At 33.7% G+C, this 27,999-nt stretch overlaps 1 protein-coding gene across 4 annotated transcripts; it reads right to left on the reverse strand.

Moving 5' to 3' along the window:
* Positions 1–15,414: 15,414 nt before the first annotated feature.
* Positions 15,415–27,996, reverse strand: LOC115705227 (coatomer subunit beta'-1). Of its 4 annotated transcripts, none has more exons than XR_009684154.1 (26): positions 27,724–27,996; positions 27,262–27,282; positions 27,096–27,157; positions 26,837–26,891; positions 25,436–25,472; positions 25,025–25,350; positions 24,787–24,918; positions 24,555–24,703; positions 24,086–24,154; positions 23,682–23,829; positions 23,476–23,541; positions 22,254–22,442; positions 21,992–22,132; positions 21,823–21,897; positions 21,537–21,713; positions 21,354–21,445; positions 21,152–21,268; positions 20,509–20,623; positions 20,300–20,371; positions 19,108–19,304; positions 18,804–18,897; positions 18,519–18,625; positions 18,242–18,424; positions 17,495–17,733; positions 16,855–16,921; positions 15,415–15,898 (listed from the first exon to the last, which is right to left on the reverse strand). XR_009684154.1 is itself a non-coding variant. In XM_061102910.1 (25 exons), exons 1-24 carry the CDS (start codon positions 27,724–27,726, stop codon positions 17,521–17,523), a joined length of 2,790 nt encoding a protein of 929 aa, XP_060958893.1. In that variant the 5' UTR covers positions 27,727–27,995; the 3' UTR covers positions 15,415–15,898; positions 17,495–17,520. The 4 variants fall into 4 exon arrangements, 1 of the variants encoding a protein (XP_060958893.1); XR_009684152.1 differs by having other exon boundaries at positions 18,242–18,374; positions 27,724–27,995; XR_009684155.1 differs by lacking the exon at positions 16,855–16,921.
* Positions 27,997–27,999: the final 3 nt, after the last annotated feature.

Genomic DNA, 27,999 nt, shown 5'->3' on the forward strand with positions numbered 1-27,999 from the left:
AAAGATAAATCCCAGATCCTTGCTTCTCAAAGAGGGCCGAAAGAGAGAGAGAGCTAGAGAGAAAATGGGTGGTTTTGAAATTTTTTCATTTTTCTTTAAATTTTGGTAAAATGAGATAACATACTCTTTACTTAACTACTTCAGCCAAAAACCACTAATAAAAGTTGAATAAAAACATAACTAAGTCCACTAAAGGACAAAATACAAATGACCATTTTGCCCCTCCACACTAAAATAACATAAAAGGGGTACTAAGGGTATTTTTGGGAAATTCTAAATTTCCGACCAATCCCGACATTCCCAATGTCTAAATAAACTGTCCCACTATACTAAAATACTAACATGTGATTCTACTGAGCCATACACTGCGTTCCATGTTGCCGGGCACCGAAAATGCAAAATTATGAGATTTCACTATAAGACATAAAATGCATTCTGAATTCAAATAAATCAACATAAATAATTATTTAAATATCAATAAATAATTTTCATAATTAAACCCTAAATATCTGCTAATTTCCAAATTAAACTAAGCGGTCTTTACATTTTATGTACAATCCAAACCAACCCAACCCAATAAATTACGGGTTGGGTTGAGTCGGGTTACAACCTTCAATCGTAGTTAAAATTTAGATATGAAAATCTCAAGCTGAACAAAAAAATAAATAAAAAATTTAAATATGAGGTAAATTAATTTAAAGCTCCACAGATTAAAAACTAATCATTACAGCCATTCAATTACAGGCCTACTAACTAAATAGTTATTACAAATTTGAACAATATAAAATATATAATTTCAATAATCTTCTACTCTTCCTCTCTTTTGGTATTTCGTTGTCCTCAAGTTTATGGCCTAAAATTCAAAATAAAAATTTGATCAAATTATTAAAAATAAATTATAAACCTAAAACAATAACATTATTATAATTGATAATAATTTAAAATAATTATATAACTAAAGGAAAAACAAAAACAACAAAAGAGTCACACAGACCAATAAATTGAGCAAAAAAACTACAAGTTAATATAAATCACACACAAAAAATAAAAATAATATATTGATCAAATCAAAGAGGGCATAAAAGACATCCTACTGAATGTCAATCAAGCAAAAATATCAATATAATAAATATTAATATTAACAAAAAGAATAGGACAGAAAGCTCAAACCACAATCATGATTTCAAAGAAAAAATTTTGATAAAAAAATAAAACCATTTACTTTAATAACAATACACCCATATTTATACTTAAAGATATAAAAACTATAATTAAAACATATAAAAAATGAATGATACGAATATATATTTATATATAAACTGTGAAAGAGACTAAGGTTAGGAAAGTGTCATTCTCCAACAAAGAACAAAATAAAATGCCAAAAAATAAATAGACATAAGAGAAGATGAATAACCTTCTTGACGCCATTGCCTGATATTTTCTCGGCCAAGAAAGCGTGAGTTGGTCTACTGTGGTGTGCGTCAATGGAGTCAAGAACGAGAAAGAGAGATAGGTAGAGGTTGTATCGTGTTAGACTTAGGGTTAGGAGGTTGTAATGAGAGAGAGAGAGAGGAGAGAGGAGAGAGAGGGACTCCTTTAGTGCCGTGTCTGTGTATGTGTGTGTTTGAGTCTTTTGTGTGTTATGTGTATAGTATATATATATATATATATATGCTAGGGTTAGAAAGTCAAGAGGCCTAATGTAATAAAGAAGCCCATACCACTTTGTTTTCTTAAGATAGGGTCGGTCCGAGTTGCGCTGTTTGGGTTATAATATGTCCAGGCCGTGTCCGAACCACAACCAGCGGAATATGAATTTTTCAAACCATGTGGACTTCGGCCCAAAATTATACAGGTTGTTCGGCCCATTTTCGGTGTGGGTTGGCCGGGTTGGTCGGCCCACCGGGTTACATGCTCAGCCCTAGTTACAACTCCTTTGCTAGAAGATTTTCTCTAACATTATTCCAACAAAGGGTCGTCTTGGATTATCCAAGGGAGACCAATTCCTATGTAGGTTTTGTCATTCTAGTGAGGAATCAACTCTACACCTCTTTTGCAATTGTCATGTTGTCCGGGGCATCTGGTTTAGAAGCCTGTGGGGTCTTCGAGTCGATAGTCTTAACTGGAACAATCTTACGGAGTTTGGCGAGTGGTGGTGTGGATTATCAGATGACAACCTATCTTTGTTTGCAGCTTGTGTCTGTGATACGACTTGGAGATGGCGAAAGGACATGATACACAAAGAAAGGGTCTGCATTTTAGAAGATATCTATGTGGATTGCATGCATAAATATAGTGAGTTCTAATTGACTCACTATTCTATTTATATGGATATCCCTTCTGAGTTGGGTGGGGAGAAACCTCACCAACAGGTGCACAAAGATACCAGATTCAGGGTGGACGCCTCAGTGGTTAGGGAGGAGGCTGGCTTTACAGCAGTTCTTATCATGGGTAATCAGATGGCTGACTACCTCATTTCAGCTAATTGTGGTATGGTCTACAGTGTCCTTGAAGGGGAATTGCAGGGCATTCTTATGGCCCTTCAAATGGCCTCGGAGGCAGGTTTCAAGATGGTGAGAATTGAATCAGATTCTAAGGCTGCTGCTACTGCTTTCCAGGCGGGTTCTATTCCCTTATGCTGGAGCATTTTTCCTCTGTTTTCTAAATGCCTTAAGTTATGTAAGGAGTTTGTAAATATTGAAGTGTCCTACATTCCTCGTGATCAAAATGTAGTTGCTGACAAATTAGCCCAGTGGGCTAGAGTTAATTCTTCGAATTGTATGCGACTTCTTAGCAAAGTGGCTCCTTCTGTGGCCTCTAACTTGTTGTAGTTTTGGTTTGTCTTTCAATAAAAGTCTGTACTTATCCAAAAAAAAAAAGTTATGTTCGTGCCTTCTAAACTTGTACCGTATTAAAAAAATACTACTTGGTTGTACTCACGAATACTAAAGATAATAATAATAATAATAATAATAATAATAATAATAATAATAATAATAAAGAATTAATGTAAGTAATATGGTTCTTATAAATAGTAAATATAGTGCAAGAAAACAGCATAAAATTTTTTAATTGAAAATTTGTGTTATATTACAATTAAGTTGATATTTTGGTGAAACTTAATTAATGGCATTTTATTTATCAACTTAAAATCATATAACATATTTAGATCATATGAGAAATGGAATGGAAGCATGGAACCTTGATGCAATGGTTCCAACTAATTTTCCAATAATTTTGAGCAATATGATCTTTGTGTGGAATTTTCCATATATTTTCTTTGTGTGGAATTTTAATGAGTTCTTACAAACTATTATTAGAGAGATGTAATACTGTAGTGTGTATGGCTTGCGGGGGATATTAGATTGCGTGTGTACATGTGTAAATTGTAATAAAATCAGAAATTAACGATTTGTTTTTAGAAAAAATGAAAGAGACTTTTGTAAATTGTAATGATAAAGAAATATAAAAATTATGTATTTGTACATATAAAAAAATATGTAAATAACGTACGTTGATTATTTAATAATTATTAGATCAGCTAGATGATTGACACACAACATAATATGCATAAATATATATAATGGACAATCATTTGAAGAAATTAATTAAACTGGACACACTTGACAGTATGATATTCCAATAATAAAATCAAATTAGTTAGTACACAGCAGTAGTTGTATTATGATATACATTCCAATATATTACATATTGGACTAAATTATAATATTAGAGAGATGAGAGATATAAATCATATAATTACTGATTTATATATATATATTTTTTGCTAACCACTGATAATTTATATTGTTGAAGAATTTCAACTGAAAGTGATCATATACAGCTGTGGAGCAATAAAAAGTCACATTTTTTTGAGATAGGAATATAATTAACGGCTTGAATTGAATTGTTTAGATGTATATATGTGAATATATATTATATAACATGCCAAATTTTTAACCAATAAAAGTCTCACATCAACAAACCTGCCACTACTCCTCTTCTACACGCCTATTCTATTTCTATTCTATTGATATTATATTCCCTCATTTATAAACAATTACTATTCCCACCGATTATTCAACCCAACCCCATGTGTTTTCTTCATAATAAGAAAAAATTATATATGCACAATTCTAATTCTCAACCCTACCTACAAAAAATATATATTACATATGTCTTATATACTTCTCTTTATATTTGCAGAATTATATTCCCTCAAGCATTTAATTAATACTTATTTTTACATCTATAAAATATGAAGTTCTTTTTTTTTTTTAATTTTAGCGTTTATATATTACACAAGGCATAATAAAACTTATTGATCACACTCTATTATTCTTCCTCCTCACCCTAAAAATAATAAAAAGAGAAGAAAAATTCATGTATTATTATTATGCTAATTAGATTTTTGTTTTTAAATGTAAACATGTATTAAATAATGTTCTCGAATAAATTTTTTCTATATTATTAAAATTATTAGATTTAAAAATTTTAGTGCAATTTCATTTAATTTTATTAGTATGTAATTATTTATATATCAAATCGTAACTCTAAATTTTAATATGTATTAAATTGTATCTTCTAAATTTTAATAGGTTTGTTAATAAAATTGAACATAAATATAGTTCAGCAAAAAATCTTAATAATCTAAAAAATTAAGAGTTCAATTTAATAAATGTAAATGTCCGAAAAAAAAAAGAATTTTTTCCCGTAAAATTATTTTAGTGTATACGAAATAATGGTCAAAATCAAATATGCATGCATTAATAATAATAATAATAAATAGTTTTTTTTCGTAGTCATATTGAAGCAACTCTCTTAAAGGAAATATATAATAATCCGAAAATAAGAGTAGGATCATTGTCGAAGCAACTAACCAATCATAATTATTCCTAAAATCAAACCAAACACACCCCTTTCCAATTCTATTACTAGATGATGGAGTAGACTAGTGGACAGGTCATCAAACAGCGCGTGGGACCATATTGCCACGTAGGACGACGGAAGCATATTTGGGTACGACAAAATTTGCCAGCCGGCAATGCCAGCTGTGTCCCTTTCCTCAAGACACGTGGCATATCCAGCTCAGCCGTTTCTAATTAACCTTCAAAAGTCTATTATAAATGGGGAACTGGAGATGGGCCCATGTGGGCCGCTATTCATTCCTCACCTCATCTCCTCTGCTCTGCTGACCCACCAACTATTCAAACCCCATTTTAGTTGAGAATTAGAGTGAGTTCATTTTTTAATCAAAATATATAGAACACCCATATTTCTACACTCAAATTATACAACTATATATAAAGACTGAAGTTTATCTCTATATTTTCAAAAAAAAAAAAAAAAAAAATAGTTACACAACTGTAATTTTTTTAAAAGACACTTTTATCATATAATAACGTGTATTTAATTTTTACTAGATATAGGACTATAATATTTTCAATTGTGTCATTAAAATTAGTTATATATCATGAAAAGTCAGCATATAAATTAAGAGTATATTTTTCTTTACAATTATATTAAGAATAATTATATAAGATACAATGTTTTTTTGGTAAAATATTTATATTTTTACGTTCAACGAATATTTTTTTATATATTTTTATGATTTTTTAAAAAATAACACGAAAATAATATAAAATCAACAAGAAATTTACATAAAAGTAACATGAAAATAACATCAAAATAACAAAAAAATAGCATACAGATAACAAAAAATCAACAAGATTACAACAAAAAGACCGTATTTTCTGTAAATAAAATAAAATAAAATCGTAAAAATATTTAAATATTTAAAATTTTATAAAACCGTATTTTTGTAATTTTTATATTTTTGTGAAACAATCCCATTATATTACTTGTTTTTATTATTTTTTTTGGTTAATTAGGCAGAGATAGGAATCACAATTAGTTCAATTGCATGGATTGGATTTTGAGTAATTTGCTGGGTTGGCTAAGATTTGCAAAATGTGATACTGTCATTAACTTATCCATTTAGTCTTTAGAGACAGAGGAAACAGCCAAAGTTGCAGTTAAGCTTTTCCTTTGCTCTTATAAATTTTATAAATTAGTGACCTCAGCCTAATGATTTTCCCAAGTAACAATATTCTCTTATTGCATTTGTTCTGTCTTGGCCCAAATCAGTATATAACCGTTCCTTATTATGTGCAACAAATAGTATAAAACTTATACATATAGTTATCTGAAGTTTAAATGAATGAGAATAGATCAGGACTTTTATATTATAATCATAAGTATGTGGTATATTTCCTTTAAACGTAAATATCTCCAAAAGTTGTTCTAGTTATGAAAAGTTAGATGTCATCTGGAGGGCGTTTTTGGAAATCTAATTTGTTCATCCAGAAATAGCTAGTATCGTGAAATAATGGATGTCATCCAGAAGAGCGTTCTCGGAAGTCTAACTTATCCATCCGAAGAGAGTCATGTAGAAAGATAGATGTCGTCCATAAGGGCGTTCGCAGAAGTCTATCCTGTCCACTCCGGAAGAAGTCTTCAGGAAATCTAATCTCTTTCTTTGGAAAGGAGTTCCGAATGGCTAGTTGTTTCTTCTGGAAGGGAGTTTCGGATAGTCGACTCCAGCTGTTACCTTTCCTATCTGGGAAATCCCGTAAGCGTACACTTTAGTCTTTCTTCGAGGAAACGTATGTCTCATCTGGAAGCACTTTATCTTATGCTGACGTAGAAATATTGTTACAAGAAATTTGTTAAGTTTGTTAAATCGTAACTAACTTAACAACTTAACACTTGTAGCCACCGATTTTAGGATCTATATCCTAGATCTATAAATACCACCGACACCTATTGTTGTTACAGACCTGCTAAGTATAGTTAAAGACAAAGGCTAGTTAGTTAGTTGGGGCTAGTGCTAATTCGTTAGTTAGGTGTCAAGTTACTAAGTGTCAAGCCCATAGACTATTGTATATAAAAGTCCCTACTTAATTTACTCGAAACTAACACACTTAACACCATTCATTCGTATTCATCGATACACATTTTAATAAAGATACGTATTGATCGATTCATTAGCATTGTAAACTAGTTACTGGTTGTGTGGCATTCGAGTAGAAGACTCAACAAAGGTGGTATCGTATTTGCCGGATCGGCTCCTTGCTTGAATTGGATCAAGCTTGCGTGGGAACAAACGTGAAGAACAACCAGGGAAGGAAATGGGGAATGCCAAGTTCGACATTGAGAAGTTTGATGGGAAAAACGATTTCAGTTTGTGGAGAGTAAAGATGAGGGCTCTCCTGGTTCAACAAGGGATTCAGGATGCGATTCTTGGTGATGACAAGATCAGAGACAAGACAGATGCAGAGAAAAGTGAACTTATGGAGAAGGCTCATAGTGCACTTATCTTGAGTCTTGGAGACAAAGTCCTGAGGGAGGTTTCGAAGGAAACCACAGCTGCTGGTTTATGGAAGAAATTGGAGTCTTTGTACATGACAAAGTCTCTGGCAAATCGTTTATTTCTGAAACAGAAACTTTACTCATTCAAGATGCAACCAGGGAAGAATGTTGAAGATCACATGGATGATTTCAACAAGATAATTTCGATTCGAGAATTGTGACATCAAGATCGAAAGTGAGGACCAGGCCATTATTGTCTTGAACTCTTTGCCATCAGACAGGTATGAACATTTTGTTGACACAATGATGTTTGGAAGTGGATTCATTCGACATTGGAAGAGGTACATAAAGGTTGATGTCTAAGGAATTGAAAAGGAAGTCCGAGAAGGAAGACATATGCCGATAAGGCCCGTTAATTGCTCGAGGAAGAATTTGAGGGAAGATACAATGGGAATCAACAACAAAGTCACTTCACCAAAGGAAAGCCAAATTCAAAATTCAAGAAGAGATGTTTCATTTGTCACAAAACATCTCATCTCAAGAGACCTGCCCCGAACTAAACAAGAACCAACCTAAGTGGTTCCAAGAAATATGGAAATGCCGATCCGGTGTCGCAGAATACAATAGGATGATGGTTATGAAAGTGCAGGAGTTATGGTGGCATCCACAGTAGTACTCGATCTCGATCGGGTCATAGATTCAGGGTGCTCTTTCCATGTGTGTCCTGACAGAACTCATTTTTCTGAATACAAGGAAATTGGTGGCACAACCAAATTGGGGGACAACAAAGTCATGCACAATAAAAGGAATTGACCGTGAAGATTCAACTTGCAAAGTGATCAATCGCAGAATTACACTGTGTAAGACATGTTCCCGAAATTAAAAGAAATTTGATTTCGTAGCCTATGTTGACAATAGTGGATTCTCATTAAAGGTTGAAGGTGGAGTTCTCAAAGTTACACAAGGAGAAAGAGTCATTATGAAGGGTACAATAATCAATGGTGTGTATGTTTTGCAAGGAAGCACAGCCAAGAATTTTGTATCTATTGCTTCCAAAGGAATGGTAAACTCATCTGTGTTATGGCACAGAAGATTAGGCCATGTCGGCCTTGAAAGACTGTAGATTTTAATCAAAAAGGGTTACTAGGAAAGAAAGTGGGAGAGGATCCTGCACTCGTGAACAATGTGTTCTGTGCAAGTCAACAAAGCAAAAATTTGGGGTATGGTTACACTCGCTCCTAAAAACACATTCGGACTATGTCCATTCGCATTTGTGGGGGCCTTCTAGAGTCACTTCCAGAGGAGGAGCAAGGTACTTTCTTACCCTAATTGATGATTACTCTAGGTATGTATGGATTCACATTTGGAAACACAAGCATGAAGTGATTTCAAAGTTTAAGGAATGGAGAGTATTGCTGGAAAATCAAACTGGTAGGAAGCTAAGGAAGTTGAGAACAGATAATGGCTTGGAATTCTGTTCAGATTTCTTCAAAGAATACTGCAAACAACAAGGAATTGCCAAGCATCTCACTGTCCCTAGGAACCCTCAACAAAATGGCCTTGCAGAGAGAATGAATAGGACCATAATGGAGTAGGTCGTATGCATGTTGATACACTCGTGGTTACCTAGAAATTTCTGGCCAAGCCAAATGTTGCTGCCTGCTATTTGATAAATAGATGTCCTTCATCCGCAATAGGATTTAAGACACCGCTCGAGGCAAGAACTCGGTCATTCTCGTACTATGGAAATCTAAGAACCTTGGGTGTATTGCATATGCCCACATCAAGCAAGACAACCGGAACCAAGTGGCAAGGAAGTGTGTTTTTCTGGATATCCAGTAGGAGTGAAAGGGTATAAACTATGGAAAGATGTGAGCTGGCAATCACCAAAAGTTTTTCATGCTGCAGATGTGGTATTTGAAGAAGACAAAGTGTACAAAGATACACTGTAGGCAAAATCAAACACCAACTTCCGAGAAAAGTGATGTTGTTCAATTCGAGGTGGAACCCGAAAGGAACATGGCACCATTCGTAGAACCAAGGATTCACACCAAAATGGTCACCGAAACGAATTGGATGCGAAGATGAAGGTGGAGAGATAACCGGTCAAGGAGAATTGAATTAGAAGATGATGATCCAAGCATTCTTCAATACCAACTGACCAGGGATAGAACTAGAAGAACTACTAGGGCTCCCAAAAGATTTGGATATGCAGATATCATACACTATGCCTTTGTAGTTTATGAATTCTGTGAAAATGAACCTAGATCTTACAAGGAGGCAATGGAGTCAAAAGAAAGAGTCAAATGGAATGGTGCAATGAAAGATGAGATTAGGTCTTTGATCAAAAATAAGACCTGGATACTAATAATCAGACCCTCTGACAGAAAGATAATAAGTTGCAAATGGGTGTACAAGTACAAGGAAGAGATTCCGTGAGTTGAGTCAAGGCAAGGTACAAGGCTAAAGGTTGGCTGCAAAGAGGCTTCACACAGCGAAGGAAGCGGGTGGATTTTCATGAGATTTTTTTCACCGCAGTGAAGCACACTTCAATTAGAATGATTCTAGCAATGGTAGCAATTCAGATTCTGAACTCGAGCAAATGGATGTTAAAACAAACTTTTGCATGGAGAATTGGAAGAGGAGATATTCATGAGACAAACCGCAGGGCTTTCGAGGTTTGAGGGAAAAGAAGATCATGTGTGTTTGCTTAAGAAATCTCTATATGGACTTAAGCAATCACCAAGACAATGGTATAAGAGGTTTGATGAGTATATAGTCAAATCTAAGTTTCAAAAGGTGTGCATATGATAAATGTGTTTACATCAAGAGTTCTAAGGTAAAATCAAATGTTTACCTATTACTCTATGTTGATGACATGTTAATTGCAGGCAAATACATGGAGGATATCAACAAGGTAAAAGAGATGCTGTGCACTGAATTTGAGATGAAAAATCTTGGGCTAGCCAAGAAAATTCTGGGAATCGAAATTTGCAGAGATAGAAGTAAAAGAGAATTAACCCTATCTCAAACAGGGTACATCTCAAAGTTACTAACCAGGTTTGGTTTCCAAGATGCCAAACCTGTTAGCACACCAATAAATTTCAAAGATTTCAAGCTATCTAATATGCAAAGACTTCATCAGATGATGAAATCAAGTATATGGAGAAGGTGCCATACACAAACTTGGTTGGAAGCATCATGTATGTTATGATTTGCACCAGCCGTACTTATGCTATGCTATGAAAGCATGGTTAAGTAGATTTTATGCACAATCCGTGATCGATATCGAAGGCAAGGAAGGATGACGAGGTATTCTCGGGCGGAACATCCACTTTGGGACTAAGATACAATTCAGAGTCTGAAATACCAGAAATCACAGGGTATGTGGACTCGGATTATGCTGGTGATTCAGACACCAGAAGGTCTCAAACAGGCTATGTGTTTTGCCTAAATGGTTGCACAATTAGTTGGAAAGCTAACTTGCAAACCATTGTAGCTCTCTCAACAACAGAGGCTGAGTACATAGCCTGCACTGAAGCTGTTAAAGAAGCTTTGTGGCTAAAAGGAATGGCCACAGATTTTGGTTTAACTCAAAGACAGATACATGTGCACAGTGACAGTCAAAGTGCATTGCACTTAAGCAGAAATCAGATGTTTCATGAACGTACCAAGCACATTGATGTGAGGCTACACTTCATTGTAGGCAGGTAATCGCGTATAGAAAGATCGATTGTATTAAGATTGCTACGCAGAAACCCTCGTACATGCCGACTAAGGTCGTTATCGCAAAGAAAATTCAAGCATTGCTTGAAAATACTTGGAATTTTAGGATAGTTACTGTCCTATGCTATCAAATGTATTTGTTGTTTTTGATTGTATTGTTACTGATTAACTGTCTCTGTTTTTTGTTGATTCCTACTATACTATCGATCAAGGTGGAAATTGTTGTTAGTTGTGACCGTTAGTATAGTTAAAGACAGTTAGTTAGTTAGTTAGTTAGTTAGTGTCGGTTAATTCTGTTAGTTAGGTGTTGTTAGTTTCAAGTGTCAAGCCTATAGGACTATTGTATATAAAAGTCCCTACTTAATTTACTTGAAACTAACACACTTAACACCATTCATTGTATTCATTGATACACATTTTAATAAAGATACAGATTGGATTGATTCATTAGCATTGTAAACTAGTTACTGGTTGTGTGGCATTCGAGTAGAAGACTCAACACCTATCATTTTTAGAAGGATGAGATCAGACGAGTTTCAGGAGGTAATCTTAAAAGAGAAAGATTGAGAGGTATAGAGAAAAGAGAGATTGGGTTTGGATTTTATATAAAAAATCTTATGTAGATGAAGAAAATTCTTTAGTAAGAGTGTGAGAGATAAATACTTTGGAAGAATCTAACAGATAATTAATTTATATTGTACCATATTCTTGCTTAATCAATAAAAAAATTTAGTGATATTCCAGAACTAGAGTAGAACCATAATTATTTGTTGATTAAAGTTTAAACAATTTGATTTTGCACTTTAGTATAATTTTCCCACAAGGCATATATAATAACTTTATTTTCAAAGCTGTTTTTTTTAAACAATGTTCTTTAGCAAAATGATAGTGATATTTTTTAAATTACTATTAATCAGCACCACCTTAAAGTGATAGTATAATTATTAAATTAAAATATATGCGATCTAATATTAAATTACACCGATAAAGATATGACACTTAATCCACTTTTAGCATTAATCTTTCCGAGTTCAAACCGTGATTCCCATTATAATAATTAAACTTGCATATATGTATAACATTTTGTTCCCTCTTTTTATAAAGGGTTAATTAATGTTAGTGTACTTTTATATGTACAGCCCAGAACGAAAGGTTATTAATTGCAGAAGCATACAATATTACTACTGGACACTATTTCGTATATGTGAGTATTAATTTTTTGTCTTTTTGGTGAAAGAGGAGAGCTAGCACTAGTCTTTAGTAGCTTTCATGTAGTTCGCTCACACTTGTGTGATGTAAATGTAAACTTTGTAATCAGCGAACATGACATATGAGATGATCATGAGAGTCTAAATTCTAAAAAACACACATATATTATCCAACTTATTATCGTTTCATTACCATTTTCTTTTAATATAAAAAAAGTAAGCTCATCACAATCAGTCAATCATGAATAATGATTTTGACAGATATAAATATATAACAAGTTAAGCGCGTTATGTATTATTCTAATTTATTTTGGTTATTAATGATAGAAGAGTGTAATTTACATTTCATAAGAAAGCAATAATAATATATAACAGTATATATGCAAAGACATAATAATGAGTAGTAAAGTAATTGATGTTGTATATATATTTTTTGTTTTGTAAATGAAGAACATTATGACTTTGCACTTGTATAAATATATATTTGGTCAAAAGAGGCATGAACGCAAAAGAAAAGTTAGTAGAAATTATAAAACAAAAGCAAAAATAATGAAAAAGGTCACAAATTAAAGAATAATATAAGACAAGAAACTACGTAGAAGAACGTAAACTGTAAAAGGAAGAAGCGCAAGACACACGCCACGCTACGCCACGCAAATTACGGTCTAAGATTTTCCCTTATTCAACAAGTTACACGGTCTTATTGTTAAGCTTAACTTCGTCGGTAGGCTTTTTCTGTTCGTGTGTAAATTATAAATATGCATATAATGTTTCAGATAAAAAAAATAATTAGAAATGAAAAAGATATTTTAAGCTTTTATGACCACCAAATAGTGGGACCCTAATCCACGGGGATCAGGAAACATCGGTTATATATTAAATTTTGTGTGGACCCTTAATAAGTGGGACCTCACCAAGAACCGTCAGATAATCATAAGACGCTCTCCCAAGGTGGACCCCACACTATTCCATGGCTGATGGTTTCTTTGTCCCATCATACATGAAGCTGTGCCTGTGCTCGTGTAGATATATATATATATATAAATAAATATATAAACTTATATATATAGGTTCAAGCTCAGCTACCTGGCCATGACATGTTCTAAGTTCTAACAACCATATTATATGGCATTGCGTTTATTATTTCCAATTACGTAAAGTTATTTCTTTTTACATTCTTTTGTTATGGAATTGGAACTTATATCTTTTATTACCACATAAAGTAAGAGATTTTGTACTTGTTGTAAAATAATGTAGTATATATGTGTGTGTGTGTGTGAAAGAAGTATGTACTGATACTAATAAGTACTTCAACTACCATGAATCTAATGGCTTAGAAACTTACTTTGCCATGCATTGTTGTCCCGCTCTCCTTGTTTGGTACAAAACTAAAAAAAAAATCAGGGGGACTTGTGGTAGTGGATTGTTGTAGTTTTAGTCATGAATCTATGGTAGGGTTTGGGAAGAAAGGGGTTTTAGATCTTTGTAGGTTGTTAGTCCTTGTTGTGGGACGTTAATATTTGCAACTAAAATCTAAGTGATACACCATTGTTGAGGGTCTCAAATATGTATGAACCACTATCATGGTATTGGTAGGATTGGGAAATCAAAGTGAGACGAAAAGATTTTTTGTGAGATTGCATAATTGTAAGACAGTGGGGGCCAGTGAATGCCGAAGAGCCCCATGACCGAAAGGCTGTCCCAATTTCCTCATCTCTGTTTTTCACCCAGGAGTGAAAAAAGAGAAAGAAAATAGTAACTAATAATTAATAAATGTTGTAAGAAAATCATTTCAAAAAAATAAAAGAAAAATTGTTGTGAGAAGATTTGAGTACAAAATCATGAGATGAGATATTGGGATGATAGTAACGAGACGATCTATCCAAATAGTGGTCCACAAACAAACACAACTGGCTTAGTGATGCCATGTGGTGTTCTCTCATCTTATCAAGAATTCGGTACCCTAAAATAGATAAGATGCCCTTCTTTATGTAAAAGGACCTCTAAGGTAATCCTGTAATGCCAATATGTCAAGCCCTTAAAAACCTTAATTATTATTGTTTGCATTTACGTTCCGTTTTACTTTAGCTTTGAGTTGTTACATCACCAAAAGATGAAGCTCAAGTTCCAGCAGAGCACACAAAAAAAAAGGCAAAAATCACAACTCTTCAGAAGTCCAACTTAGAGTTCTCTCCTACTAGAATCGATACGTTTCCCAATATATGAAATTAAAGACCCTTGGCTACCGTTTTTTCCTTTTCCTTCAATAGATTAATCAAATGCTATTCTTTTCAAAGACTAACAAGTAACAACAAAGTCTTCAAATCCCATTTAAAATAACGGAAAGTCAAAACATTCAACCGGGGAAACAGGCCAACTACCCGGTTATTAGAAAATGTGTCATAAACAAAAATTTAATCATAAGCGGCTAAAAATCGTATTCTATGTTGATTAGAAATTAGAATCTAAAATTCCATGTTTAAAAAAAGATTAGAATCTAAACAAATTCCCTCTGCCAGAGGGATACGCAATAAAGTAGACCGTGGTCGGCAATGGCTTTATGGTTCAGTGAACATGAAAGCCATCGAAAACTTTTCTTAACTTTTAGCTATTTTTATAAATAAAACCCTGCAACTTCTTATCTCGTGAAAGCAGCTGAAAAGGGTTAGGGAATGGCCTGAAATAATAATTTTCATTTTCCCCTATTTCGCTAAATTGTCGGCATGTGAGAACAAACGACACAAATAATTGAACCTAACCATGACAAAGTTAGATTCGCAATAAACGCGTTTGTAGCATATAGTTATCCACAAGCCTAACGAAAGCAAATAATAAAAATTAAAAAGATTGCAATTGCCAACTTGGTTTCCATACCTGACCTCTATTAAAGAAAAAGATTAAAAAGAAACAAAAGTTAAATATAAACCCACCACTTATATTATTAAGAGTATCTTTTTTCTTAACCCCTTTTCATGAATTATCCGACATTTTCTGTTCTTGCCTAGAATAATGTTCATTAGAGAGAAAAAACTATATGATTGGTCATGATTGGAACATTCTTTAATAATGATTAACAGAGTAAGTTAAAGAAATAAAGCAAAATAAATAAGTAGAAAATAAAGGTATCAGATGTATAATGAGAGATGAACTGGTTGTCATTCTAACAAACCCAATAGTATAAATAAATATATTTATATCCCTAATCCTCCTAACTACATATTATATGAAATTGTATATCACATTAAAGAAGTTTGCAATTCCAACGGTAAAGTAATACTGTACTAAGTTATCGAGATTTTGTTTACCTACAAAATCAACAGGCTATTGGAAGCATCAGTGGTACCTTCGAAGGTCTTTTATCGACTCTTTATATGCCAACCTAATATAATGGTGTATGGTGGAGTTCGATTAAAAAAAGAAATCCTTTTAAGGATTTATTGCCACACTTTTTCATAGATGTATACACTCCAAGCAATTTTTTTTTTTCTTTTTCTCATCTGTAAAAGTGTATAGGGTCACGCGAAAACTACTGCTATATAAAGATATTTGAGAAGCTTTCATTGGTGTGCAAAAAAAGAAGTTACGAGTCGACTCTGCAGACAAAAAAAAGAGTTGAAAAACAATTCAGTTGAGGGTTAATTGTAGATCATAAAATAAAACCAGAGTCAAACAACATAATAATAATAATTATAATAATAATATATTGGGTTTTAGTTCAAACAAGTGACACTGGTTTTCTAGATACTGTAGGTAGACAGAATCAGATATTGAAGTAACAGACTCAAAAAAAAATATGAAACTGGAGGAAAGCAACCCAGTGTATTGAGCTCCAGCAATGCATGGGCCATGTGTTGATACATTTAAATCATTTTCGGTGTACTGATGACAAAAATCAATTCAATAATACAGTGACTGCAATATTTTATAAATAGATGGTAGCTGATGGTTAGTTGAATTCATCGGTTAGAAGGGACCAAGTTGTATGAATCAAGTCTAAATGTCAAAACCAGCTCCAGCTGACATACAGGATCAAATACCACCAACCAAAATTTTGTAGGAGTAAAATGAGTACATAAACACAAATAATAGACTCAATATATTTATTGTGTTAAATCATATAAGTTCAGCCTGTAAAAGTATTAGTGCTGCTTGGTTAGCCGATATAGGTGAGAGAACTGTTGCTTCAAAATTCAGCAGAACCACTTTGATTTGTCTTAAATCATTTGAAAGGCATAAAATTTCCTTCTTTATAAGGATACCAGTGAATTTAACGAAGGTTGGTTAATTTTTATTTCGAGTTTAGACTCCAGACTTTTCACATAGCTACTATGCGTAAAACTAGTGAGAAGATACAAATGGTTTGTAAACAAAATGCACGTCTTGAGATAATAGTAAGCCCTTTCAAAAAAAAATAAATAAAAATATAAAAGTAAGAAAAAGAACAAAATGTGAATCTGTGATCACAACAAAAAAGCAGCAGCTATCGACAACATAGGACATTGAGCAGAAATGAAAAATAAACTAAAGTAGTAACAAACATTTTTCTCACCAGAAGGTAGGCGTATAATAGCTGGAGCTATAGCTTGTCCTGTTGAACTGGTAATTTATCCTAAACACTGATATCTCAACCATAAAAGAATAAGTAAAAATGGAGAAAAAGGAGGAAAAAAAGAAGATCAAAACAATCAACACCAGTTGACTCTTACACAAAATTAAATATTGAATAGATGATAATGCGTATACGATATGGAAACTGTCATATATGGCACTGCACATATGGTATTCATAGTCGAAAACAAATATGGTATTTTACATGAATCAAGTACTGCACAAAGAAATGCATTAAGTGTAGAAACTGTCATACACGAATATAATACTTGATGGACCAAGAAAAGTATCTAGACAATATTCACCAGGAAAACATGCACGGTAGACAAATAAATAATTCAGGAAATTTGAGCATACGAAAATTATTTTCCAGATGAATTAAAATCTGGATCCTTGTTAAAGACAGGATGCTTGACTTCTGAAAATGAAAGAATTTGACTTTTAAAATAAGGTGAATGTAATGACAGTACCGTGACAAAGTATCAAAAGCAATGACCAGAATAGCAACAAGAACCAACACTCACTTACGCTCTTAAGGGAAAAAAACAAAATTCAAAAGAGCCATTGAATCCAGGGGATACCTTCATACTTTTGGCGAAACATCACCTTAGGATGGCGAGGTGTTTTCATCCTTTGCTTCCAATTCTTCTGGTAAAGTGCTCTCATCTTTAACTTCCAAATTTACTGGTGAAGTGTTCGCATCCTGTGCTCCCAATTCTTCTTCATCCGCCTTACTCACAAAAACAACACCATTTGAGGAACTAGAATCCTCTTCAACGACAGCTTCTTGCCCATGATTTTCCTCATTCCCCGCAATCTCCTGGAGAGAATAAAGATGCAAACAAAACTCCAAAATCTTATCCAGGGATAGAAATGAGAGAATCTCAAATTTTAACTACAGCGAACAGTGATGTAAGGTGACTAACATTGATAATAACAAAGAACATTTTATTTACGAATATAGCATCCTGATCAGCCAAATGCACACCCAAATTTACATAAAAAATATTTAACAGTTTATGAGAAAGTATGTGCAGGCAAGTTGTATGTGTATACAGAAGCTTTCCGCTCGTGAATATTAAAAAGATAAATAAAAAAATAGTGTGATGTTTGAGATGGCCCAGTTTTGTGATATACTATCATAATAGAATATTAGCATAATTATATCTATGTATAAAACAATGGCCCTATGGGTTAGTAAAAAAAACATGGTCCTATGGATTCAGGATGATGAGAAGTGACCAGAGGTATAACAATATTTCTCTATTGTCGGTTAAAGAATTTTAGCTACACTACAAAAATCTCTGTAAGAGGTTAGCATTTCGTACCTCATGAACATGTTGTCCATTTTCAGTTGGATCTTTGTTTTCATCAATTTGCATGCTCTTAAAATTCTCAAGGAGGTTGGTGGTTGATTTTTGAGCATAGATCGGGTACAGTTCAGCAGGAGGATAATTGCACCTGGAAATTGTATCCATGGCAATCCACTATCACGAACAAATAAATGAAGACTAGACAGCATAAACGGTTTATCTTAGTGCATACAACTTTGAACATCTATCATGCACAATAAAAGATCATAGAGAAAAAACAAAAGTCAAATACCTATTTTTTCCAGTTTCTGCTTCAAGGGAAAGAGAAACTTCCCAGTCGTCAAACAAATTAGGGTATTCTTCAGGATCAGCTAATGACTCAGCAGCTTTCTTATTGACCTGCATTCATTAGCAAGTACACTAAATCATAAATTCATTGGTTCAATGTGTGGAACTGAAAAAATGGAATGATCCACAATGTTTTTATATTTCAGTTCGTACCACTTTCGGTCCTGTGCATGTCTCAGTGACATGATCCAAAATCTTTAGTAATGAATAAAGTATGCAGAAATCTAACCTTGTTTAGGTCATCTCTCCAAATTGTGACTATCTCTGACACCTTGCTTGGAAGGTAAGATCTTGCCATTAAAGCAGCTTCTGGTATTCGGTTACTGCAAGGAGGAAGTCAATACTTTAAAGCCTTTATTAATTTGAACATGGTCATTATGCAGATTATTCAGAATCATCCACAATAGAAATTTAGAATAGGAGGATTGGTACTTAAATGTGGCCAACAAAGAGGCCAATGGGGATGTCAATTTCTTAAATTAATAATAACAATAATATAAAAACAGAGTGCTACATGCAGTGTGGAAGTATACCTGTCTATCAGCAGTTGGATGCACTCTTCCAATTTTCCCAGCATGAATAAACAAAGGAATGCCACATTGTTCTTTCCTTGCTCTTTGGCAAGGGAAACAAGTTTTAGTATACCTTGAGCATCTCCAATAGAAGAGTAGAAAAGCAACAACCCACTCAAATCCATTCCATGCAATAGACAAGTTTCAGCCAATTCAAACTGTACAAACGATTAAGGCACAGGAGATTATTCGTAAAGAAAGAAATACACAAGCTACTGCTGATGTTTATTCATGACAGCCATATGATGCATGAAAATTAATTCAAGTGAACAAACAGTAAAAACATAATAGAACGTAAAATTGCAAAAAGTTGGTGATATAACCTGATTATTTGCAATCGATGCTGCAACTTGCAACAATATAGTACCTCAAAATAGCAAATAGCTCACTTGCTTTTGTAAAAACGAAATGAAATATGATAACTAAAAAGTAGACAATTTATCCTACCAATAATCAGTTTTACCTGCCAAAGTAACTTGTCACCATGTTCTGGCAGAAAGAGGTCAAAGTCATGAAAATACAATTCTATAGTAAATATGCTCCTAGAATTCCTACAATAATTTTTTTCTTCATTTCAAATTTTTGGTCCTGGTAGTTCGATCTGGAGACCTTTGGCCCCAAGGTTTTTGATTCTATGGGCTTCCGAACCTTGGAACAAGCGCCTACCAGCACTTTCCAACACTCCTCCTTACCTCTAGACCACCCGTTGGGGTTTGAAATCCTATAATAATTATTTAGTGGTCCTAATAATGCAGTATAATAGACACCTCATTTTTTTATAGATGTAAAATTCATTAGTGTAATGACTTGAAAATGCAAGAACACTTTTTAAATTGAAATGTAAATCCTCAAAAATGCAATTATGTTTCAACTTGACATCGAGAAATGATTGAAAGTAGGTCACCATCAGAAATTTCGAAACCATAGAACTCTTTGTACTACCAGCTTCAGGATACAATATTCATGTTAAAGAAAGAAATGTCTCTTGTGCATGAGTAATGACTAAGTGACAATGCGAACTAATTAAATATTTTTAAACAAAATAGATATAGATGCAGAATCAAAGTGGAAGCTTTACTCTTGTGCCAAAGGCTCATATGAAAGGGGAGACCATATTAATTACTGCTCATAAAAAGTAAAGGAAAGAGAATACCTGCCCACTGGACATAGCTAATTCTCCCAGCTGCTTCCACTTGGATTCACTTTGGGCTTTGGTAGCAATTTCCTGAAAGCCAAACAAGATAATGAACTTGTAAACAATAGAACTTAGATGTAGTTGTTGTGAGGAAAACTTTACCACAGTTGCTCATTAGAGAAAAGTTCCACTACTGAACAATCTGGCATGGAAAATAAAGACTCTACCTTTGCAATCTCAAGTCTCCCAAGCTGTATAGCCAGATCAAATTTGTAATCAGGATCTGTAGCCACTTCTAGTGCATCTTCCAACATCCCTCGAGATTCCAAAAAACGAGCAACACTAAGAAGCAAAAATATAGTATCAGTTGCATTTCAGAATGCTTTCTATCAAGACATAGGATAAATGTCAGTTCAGTGGACATATTCATCAGGATAAACTTGGGTTGTTTGTGCCCCTCGGGAATGTTATAGGGCTTCAGTTCTACACTGAAATTTGTGCAAATGAATATTTGCTAGTTGGGATCAAAGTTGCTCCATGCAAACAAAAATTAGAAGTCTCTTCAGTTGGCATCCAAAGTCCAAACTAGGCGTCAAACCATATTATGGGGCCATGCATATTGGTCAGACTAGAAATATATACTAACCAACTAGCTGAAGTAATAATTACCAGCAGAATTTTACAATATAAAGCCGACTCCTGTAAACTACCAAAAGAAACATTTAGAAAAATAGGCAAAATGGAAAATAATGCTCATTTTATTTATTACAGTGGAGCTTCCTTTTCACAGGACATGAGGTTGTACTTTAGCATACTACGGGTACATGATTCTGCATAATAATTTGCCTATGCAAACAGGTGTTTCCTTACCTATTGAATTGTTCTGGAGGAATAGTTGGTAAAATTTGATTTGCGCGATCTAGATCTCCACGCATCACAAGAGTTTTGTATTCAATCAAGCTGAGAAGTAAAGTGTATCCCATGACACTACAAAATAAAAAGCTCAGATTAAAACTTGAAATTAATCTTGAGAAGTCAAATGTTTCTAGAACAGATAACAATAAACACTCACTTGAAGTCTTTATCAATAAGATAAACTCGACTTTGATTGGCCAGATAACCTAACAAGTACATAGGTCGGTCCAGGTGGAACAAAGTTGTCACCTAAAATATCACATTAAAATGATTTAGCAATTGTTTTTTTAATCACAACTAGCACTAAATAAAGATGTTGCTGAATTTAAAGCTTGTTCACCTCTCCGCCGACACAGTAATTAAGTCGCCAAGAAGAGTTAGTGTAGATGAAACAATCGCCAACCCAAATTCCTGTTCTGGCACGATCATTTACTTCATGAAGAAGCTCAAAAGCATCCTCAACACCTTGTTCATCAACTGAACTTCCACTATCAAAATATGATGATACAACATCTCGCTGCCAAATAGACCATTTAGTTAAATGTGGGACCCCAACCTCAAGGCACTTCAATATTCAAAAAGCTAAAACATATTAGTGAGTCCAAATAGCAAAGAAGTGATCTTACATTGTATTTTAGTACGTAGAATGATGAATCACTAACTATTGCCACCAAATCACCACTATCAGCCCAATAAACATTCTAGAACAGTAGGAAAAAAAAATCAGAAGTAAAAATTAGTGAACATGATGATATAGGCGATAAACAACTGACATACATATGAAATTGTTCATACTTTCACATTAACATCAATCCGCCTGATCAATCTGCATTCAATCCAGTCATAAAAGCAGATGAAGTCATTAGAGCACATTGCTAGTAACGTTCCCCCGTACACGTGTTCACATAAGAATGTAGGTCGAATACTTTTCTTCTCCTAAAAATGCCATTTCAGTAAAGCTCCATTAATAAATAAATTGTTAAACATCCAATACCAAAAATTGAAGCAATCTCAGATTTCAATCATCTTTGGCATCATGCATTCAGCAGGGTCAAACCTGGAATGTCTTGCTAAATAATTTGATCCTTGTTGTACTTTCTCTAACTGCATATTCTCCTTCTGATGACCAGGCAAATTCCAGTGCTGAGCCAAAGGATCTATTTCTCCAAGCTAAGGCTGTATATATAATGTACTCGCCATCTCCACAAACAACAACAAACCTCCCATTGGGATTGTGTTTTAAGCTCTGCACCAAACAAAATTATAACACGCTATTTGGTATGATTGCAAAATATGTGAAACTAGAAACTGACTTTACATTGTATTATTACAAGCTAAACCATTATAGCATGCAGACTATAAAACTAATCATCTCATTTTATGTTGATTGGGTACTCAAAAATTACATAGGACGTATTAGACCAAACCAATAAGTAAATAGCTAGAGTTATAGTAGTTAAGACAGCAAATACAATTAGTATGAATGAACAATTACGTCAGTCCATTGTTATAATAATTGATCATCAACAACCAAACACCTGCCTTAAAAAAAATACACCTAGAAACCATGGATGATAAGATGATGGTAGAAGCTCAAGATATAGAGGGATAAAGGGCAAAATTTATCCCTCTTTTTCAAATATTCTTGAGTGGATACTTTAATAGAAACCTAGGTAGGAAAGAATAATTGTCATAGCAGTGTACAAACTTTCAAAGATAAAAGCTAATATCTTAAATTCGTCAATATTCCCGTAGAAAGGGAATGCAGTAAGAATTGATCCAATTTACAGTGGAATGCTCTCTTTTATATTTTGACAAGAAAAATCATTAATATGATTGCAAAAAAACAAAAAAAGATTGGAAGATTAAGGGTGGAAAATCAGGAAAAAAAAAACGTAAAAATGAAATGGTTATTCCACCCATTTTATATACGGACACTTCCATTAGATGTAAAAATAGTTATTACAATTGAATGGCTGCTCTCATGCATTTAAATAACCAAACAAAGGGACTTTTTTCTTCCATTCCATAAAAAAAAAAAAAAGCACCTTAGACTAGACACAAATTTGTTTTAGTGAAGTAGGTATTCTTTCAAAAACAAAGGCATAGAGCCAACAACTTTGCCTATTATTGATGGACATAATGAATTGTTTATCTTCCACTAGTCAACGCTATATATAATATAAAGACATAAAGCCAACAACAAGAGGTAATAAACTGAGCTAAACAAAGCTGCATCATTTTCACCTAAATAGGCTGCATTAAATATTTAAACTTACTTGAGGATAAAGATCACATGTTCCCAACTCCTTGACAGCCAAAGGCAATCGTTCTCCATCTGCAACCTGAGTAGTAAAATAGAAGCATTGGTTAAAAAAAAATATTAAGCTAAATCAAACAAAAACTTGATTTATTCTTTTAATACAAAATAAATAAAGAAAGGGGCTGAGTCTCAGATAGTTTTGAGCAAGCAGGATGATCAAACCTCAGTATTCCCAACACTTTTGATATTCACAATTTGAACTTCATTATGCTTGGCCCAAATTATTTTTCCCCCATTGTCCATGCTGGCAACTGGTTCTTCTCGACCAATTTTAACCATGATTGCTCCCTCATCGTACCCAAATACAATCCTACCAAAGCAGTAATTATTTGTTAAAAAGAAAGAAAGAAAAACGGAGCACAATTAAGAAGTCAAAAATCAAATAAAGAAAGAGTGCTTACAAAAAATCAATAAAAGAAAGATATAATCAGCATACAGTTTCAACATGATAAAACATCAGATGACGCAGTTCAATTTATCTTCCTTCACATGTTGGATTCAGAAATTTGTTGTAAAATTCTCCAGAAGAATTACTTATACAATAAATCAAAAGCTGACAAACTCACCGTCGTGAGCCTTTCATATAACCAATAGCCCAAACTCGTTCAAGCCCATAATTCAGCGTGTTCTCAAGCCTGCAATTCAAATCATAATACAAATCAAAAGCTATAAAAAAAAGTAACTAATAAGAAATATACGTCTTAGTATGTGCTCACAGAAAATTAAACGTGAAGATAAGGAGAAGAAACACATGAAAATAAAAAGTTTCATACATTCATACTACTGAGAATGATGATTAAATAATAACAGAACAGTCATATGTGGGATCAATCCTAATAAATGGATAAGCCATTTAGATTACTTATCAAAACAATAGCTAATAGTTCCATTAAAATAAAAACATCGTACAGAATTAGTCTAGTCAGAGGTTTGCAATAAAACCATCTAATAAAATTGCATAAAACAATGTGAGTTGAGAGTGAAATTCTGGATGAAATAATGTAGACAGGGCTTCATTTGAAATTAACATTTTACCTGTAAGTGGTTGCATGCCATATTCGAACAGTTCCATCCTCAGAACCAGTCATTATTATTGGAAGTTCAGGATGAAAACAAACTGCAGAAATATTGTGAGTGTGTCCTTCAAGTGTCTGAACACAACTTTTAGTTTGATAGTCCCATACCTGTTCCCATGGACTGAGATTACAATTTTGCCAGCCTAGATATGCATGTAATACATATGCTGTATGGGAAATTCTTTACTTGCCTTGGCAGTTTGATCATCAGAACCACTAATTAGAAATGGCTTATCACCACCAGTGAAGTAATCAACGCAATTTACTCCTTTCAAGTGGCCTTCCAAGGTAAAATTTGGCTCAGGCGAACCAAGGTTCCAGACCTGGCAGGGAAATTACAATTTCAGGACAATAACTTACACTGTAAAGAAGACCTTCATACATTTCATTTCAATTCATTAACCTCGAAAATCAAAAATCCATTTTTACCTTAATTGTGCGATCTAGGGAGGCACTTGCAAATGTATTAGTGTCTTTAGGATTAAAAGTAATTTGCATTACATAGTGATTATGCCCCTCAAATATTTGATTACACATCCACCCTCTCTCCCAATCCCAGAGTTTGATAAGCATGTCATCAGATGATGATAGAACATATGGAAGTGTTGGGTGGACAGCCACACATCTAATATAGTCTGCATGTGCTTCAAAAAGCTTAACCTTGTCCATTGTATTGTAATTGTATACGCGAATAGACATGTCATCAGCTCCAGCAACTATCCACTGCTTGCGTGCTATAAATTTAGCTGACCTAACTGCATGGAGAAGGAATCTCATTGTCAAATAGGTTACCATAAGGAGAACAAGGTAATAGACAAGGCATACATACACAATGAGTACCTGGGAGCTCAGAAACTTCAAAAGATGTTACCATGGTCTGAAGAGAATTAGGAGTGTTTCAGTCAGCACTAACAAAAATGTCGTTCTCATAAAGCATGCATTTATAGTCTTAAAAATTTTAAACTATTATCCCAAAAGTAAGAATCAATTGGGAAACAATAATGAATATAATATAAACAGGTTTGCTGTGCATTATAACAAATCCTAGCAATTGGTTGACTCCACCATCTTCTAATTAACTCTGATCTTATAATGGCTAAAACACGCTACTTTGGTGTTAGCAGTCCCTTCTTGTGATAAGTCAAAATCGATACAGCAGCAACACCATCCTCTGTGAGAGATTATATTGATTTCATAACAACATCAAGTACAAGCACTTTCTTTGTAAGCTAATCTAATCTTTTGGGAGTGAGTTCTACCTAAGTGTGGTTGTAAAAATGGAATCGCAAACGTCAGTTGTAAAATAGGTGCATTGTGAACATCCTACATTAATTAATGGTAGTCTATAAACACTTAGGAACCAGGTTAGTCTTTTGGAAGTGAGCTCAACGGAAGTGCATGTAACAAGGTGCAAGCACTTTTCAATAGCTCCAGGAATGCATGCATCCAAACCAAACAACTATTCAACCGAATTTCACTATTTTTTGGGTGCGGTATCTTTTGAAATTCCACCAAAAAAAAAAAACAATGTTTGAATACCATTAATTGTTACATCAGATGAACTTTTTTCAAAGTTTTCCATTGTATTCCAAAAATAAAATTACCAATGTTGGCAGTAAACCTATTTAACTCATAACTATTTTTTTAATTGCAAATCATATATCTCAACATATGCATGTTACCTTCTCATATATTAGTGAGAAATCTTCATATCCCCATTTCAATAATCTAATTCTAAAGGAAAATAGCTCTACCCAGCTAAAAACAAATATTTAACCTTACTTTATGCAAAAGTGCTCAACCCTATTGTATTAGTTGTTTGCATAAATTTCCACAATTATAAATATCGATCATTCTAAGATACTCTTATATATCATACATCCTCATAGAAAATATAATCATTGATAGTTCCCTACATTTATCTCAGTTGGTGATTCAGATTTTAATGACCACCCATACAAGTTTAAAAAAAAAATAGAATAATAAATATTAACGCACTAAACACAATAACTGCAGCAGAATAAACAATGCAACAGAATAAAGTTACATTGTTGTCAGAATCAACAGTATATGATTCCAAACAAATCCATGTAGAGATATTTTTACACTTATCTTCCCCTTGGAAGCTGGTAACTTGAACATATATAGTGCAGTATAGTTTCTCCATAATACATTCTTATAGATATTCAAATAGTTTATTCACACTAGGCAGCTAGGATTTGGAGGATTAAAACCGCTAACCTGTGATTGGTAGTTCCAAATGTACACAGTTCCTGAATACAAACTTGCAAGAAGCCTGCAAAAAGGTGTAAAACATATGGTGTGGCACTTGTGAGTACTATATAATTAATAATCAGAAGGGGGAAAAATGCAATACATATTGTATCTACAAATTATAATAATAAATTTGTAATTCATAGTGTTAAAGAGACTGAGGTCCAAGTGAAAAGCAACAAATATAGCAAAATATACTAAATGTGTGTTTGTAAGAAAAATTCACCATGGTTCAGTTGGATGCAAATCCACTGATTTTACTCTTTCAGTTCTTTGTATAAACTTTCTCTGAACAATAGCATAAATTTGTTAGTGGAATAGCACAAGCCGAAAACATATAAGGAAATAAATAAAGTACACGCCATTGTTTTTGTGAGGTTTAAGCTACATACCTTGATGTCCAGCCTGAGAGGCTGAAAATAGCAAAAAAGAAAAGAAGAAACATAATAAGTTCAAATTCAAAATTTAGAGAAGGGAAAAAAAACTCCATCTCACCTAATTTCAAGATATAATTAGTTTACAAAAACTAACCAGCTACTCAATCGATTGATTGCTAAACAAAGTAACGGGAACAAAAAAAAAAAATCATCATCGTTCTATTTCAACAAAACGCTAAAATTCAACCACAAACACAGGTATTCATCGCGCGAAGTCTGCTTTAGTTTAAGGAAGACTATAAAAAAAAAAAATACTCAGCTAGTGTAACACTGAAAATCTCAATCCCCAAAGTTCAATTGTCTTTTTCGTTTCCCACCTTTCTCGGCAACAAAAACACTAAAAGATCATAAAAAACGCAAAAATGGAAATAAGGACATGCATTTAGCAGAAGATAAGTTCAAATAGAGAAACGTTACCATTTTCGGGCGTTAGAGATGATAGACTTAGGAAATCGAAATAAAGAACTGGTAGTAGAGTGAGGACGAAGCTCGAAAAGAAAATCGTGGAGTGAAAAATCGAGTTCTCTGAAACCAAAGCAGGGGCCGGAAACTTAGTTGGGAGGTCGCTCGGCTCTCTCTGTGGCAGTCCAGTAATCGACGATGAAGAAAACGTGTGAGACAAGACGCAACCAGGCAAGTCGAGTGGGTGAGAGAGTGTGTTGGAATCCGGTTGAGGCTCGGTTTGAGGCCCAA

The sequence above is a fragment of the Cannabis sativa genome, chromosome 1, assembly GCF_029168945.1.
Source record: "Cannabis sativa cultivar Pink pepper isolate KNU-18-1 chromosome 1, ASM2916894v1, whole genome shotgun sequence".
Classification (NCBI taxonomy): domain Eukaryota; kingdom Viridiplantae; phylum Streptophyta; class Magnoliopsida; order Rosales; family Cannabaceae; genus Cannabis; species Cannabis sativa.

Coding starts and splice junctions, on each gene's coding strand:
- LOC115705227 (XM_061102910.1), bottom strand. Junction 24,155..24,554: donor TGGCATGCAACCACTTACAG/GTAAAATGTTAA, acceptor TTTGAATTGCAG/GCTTGAGAACACGCTGAATT. Junction 19,305..20,299: donor TAGCTATGTCCAGTGGGCAG/GTATTCTCTTTC, acceptor TCGTTTGTACAG/TTTGAATTGGCTGAAACTTG.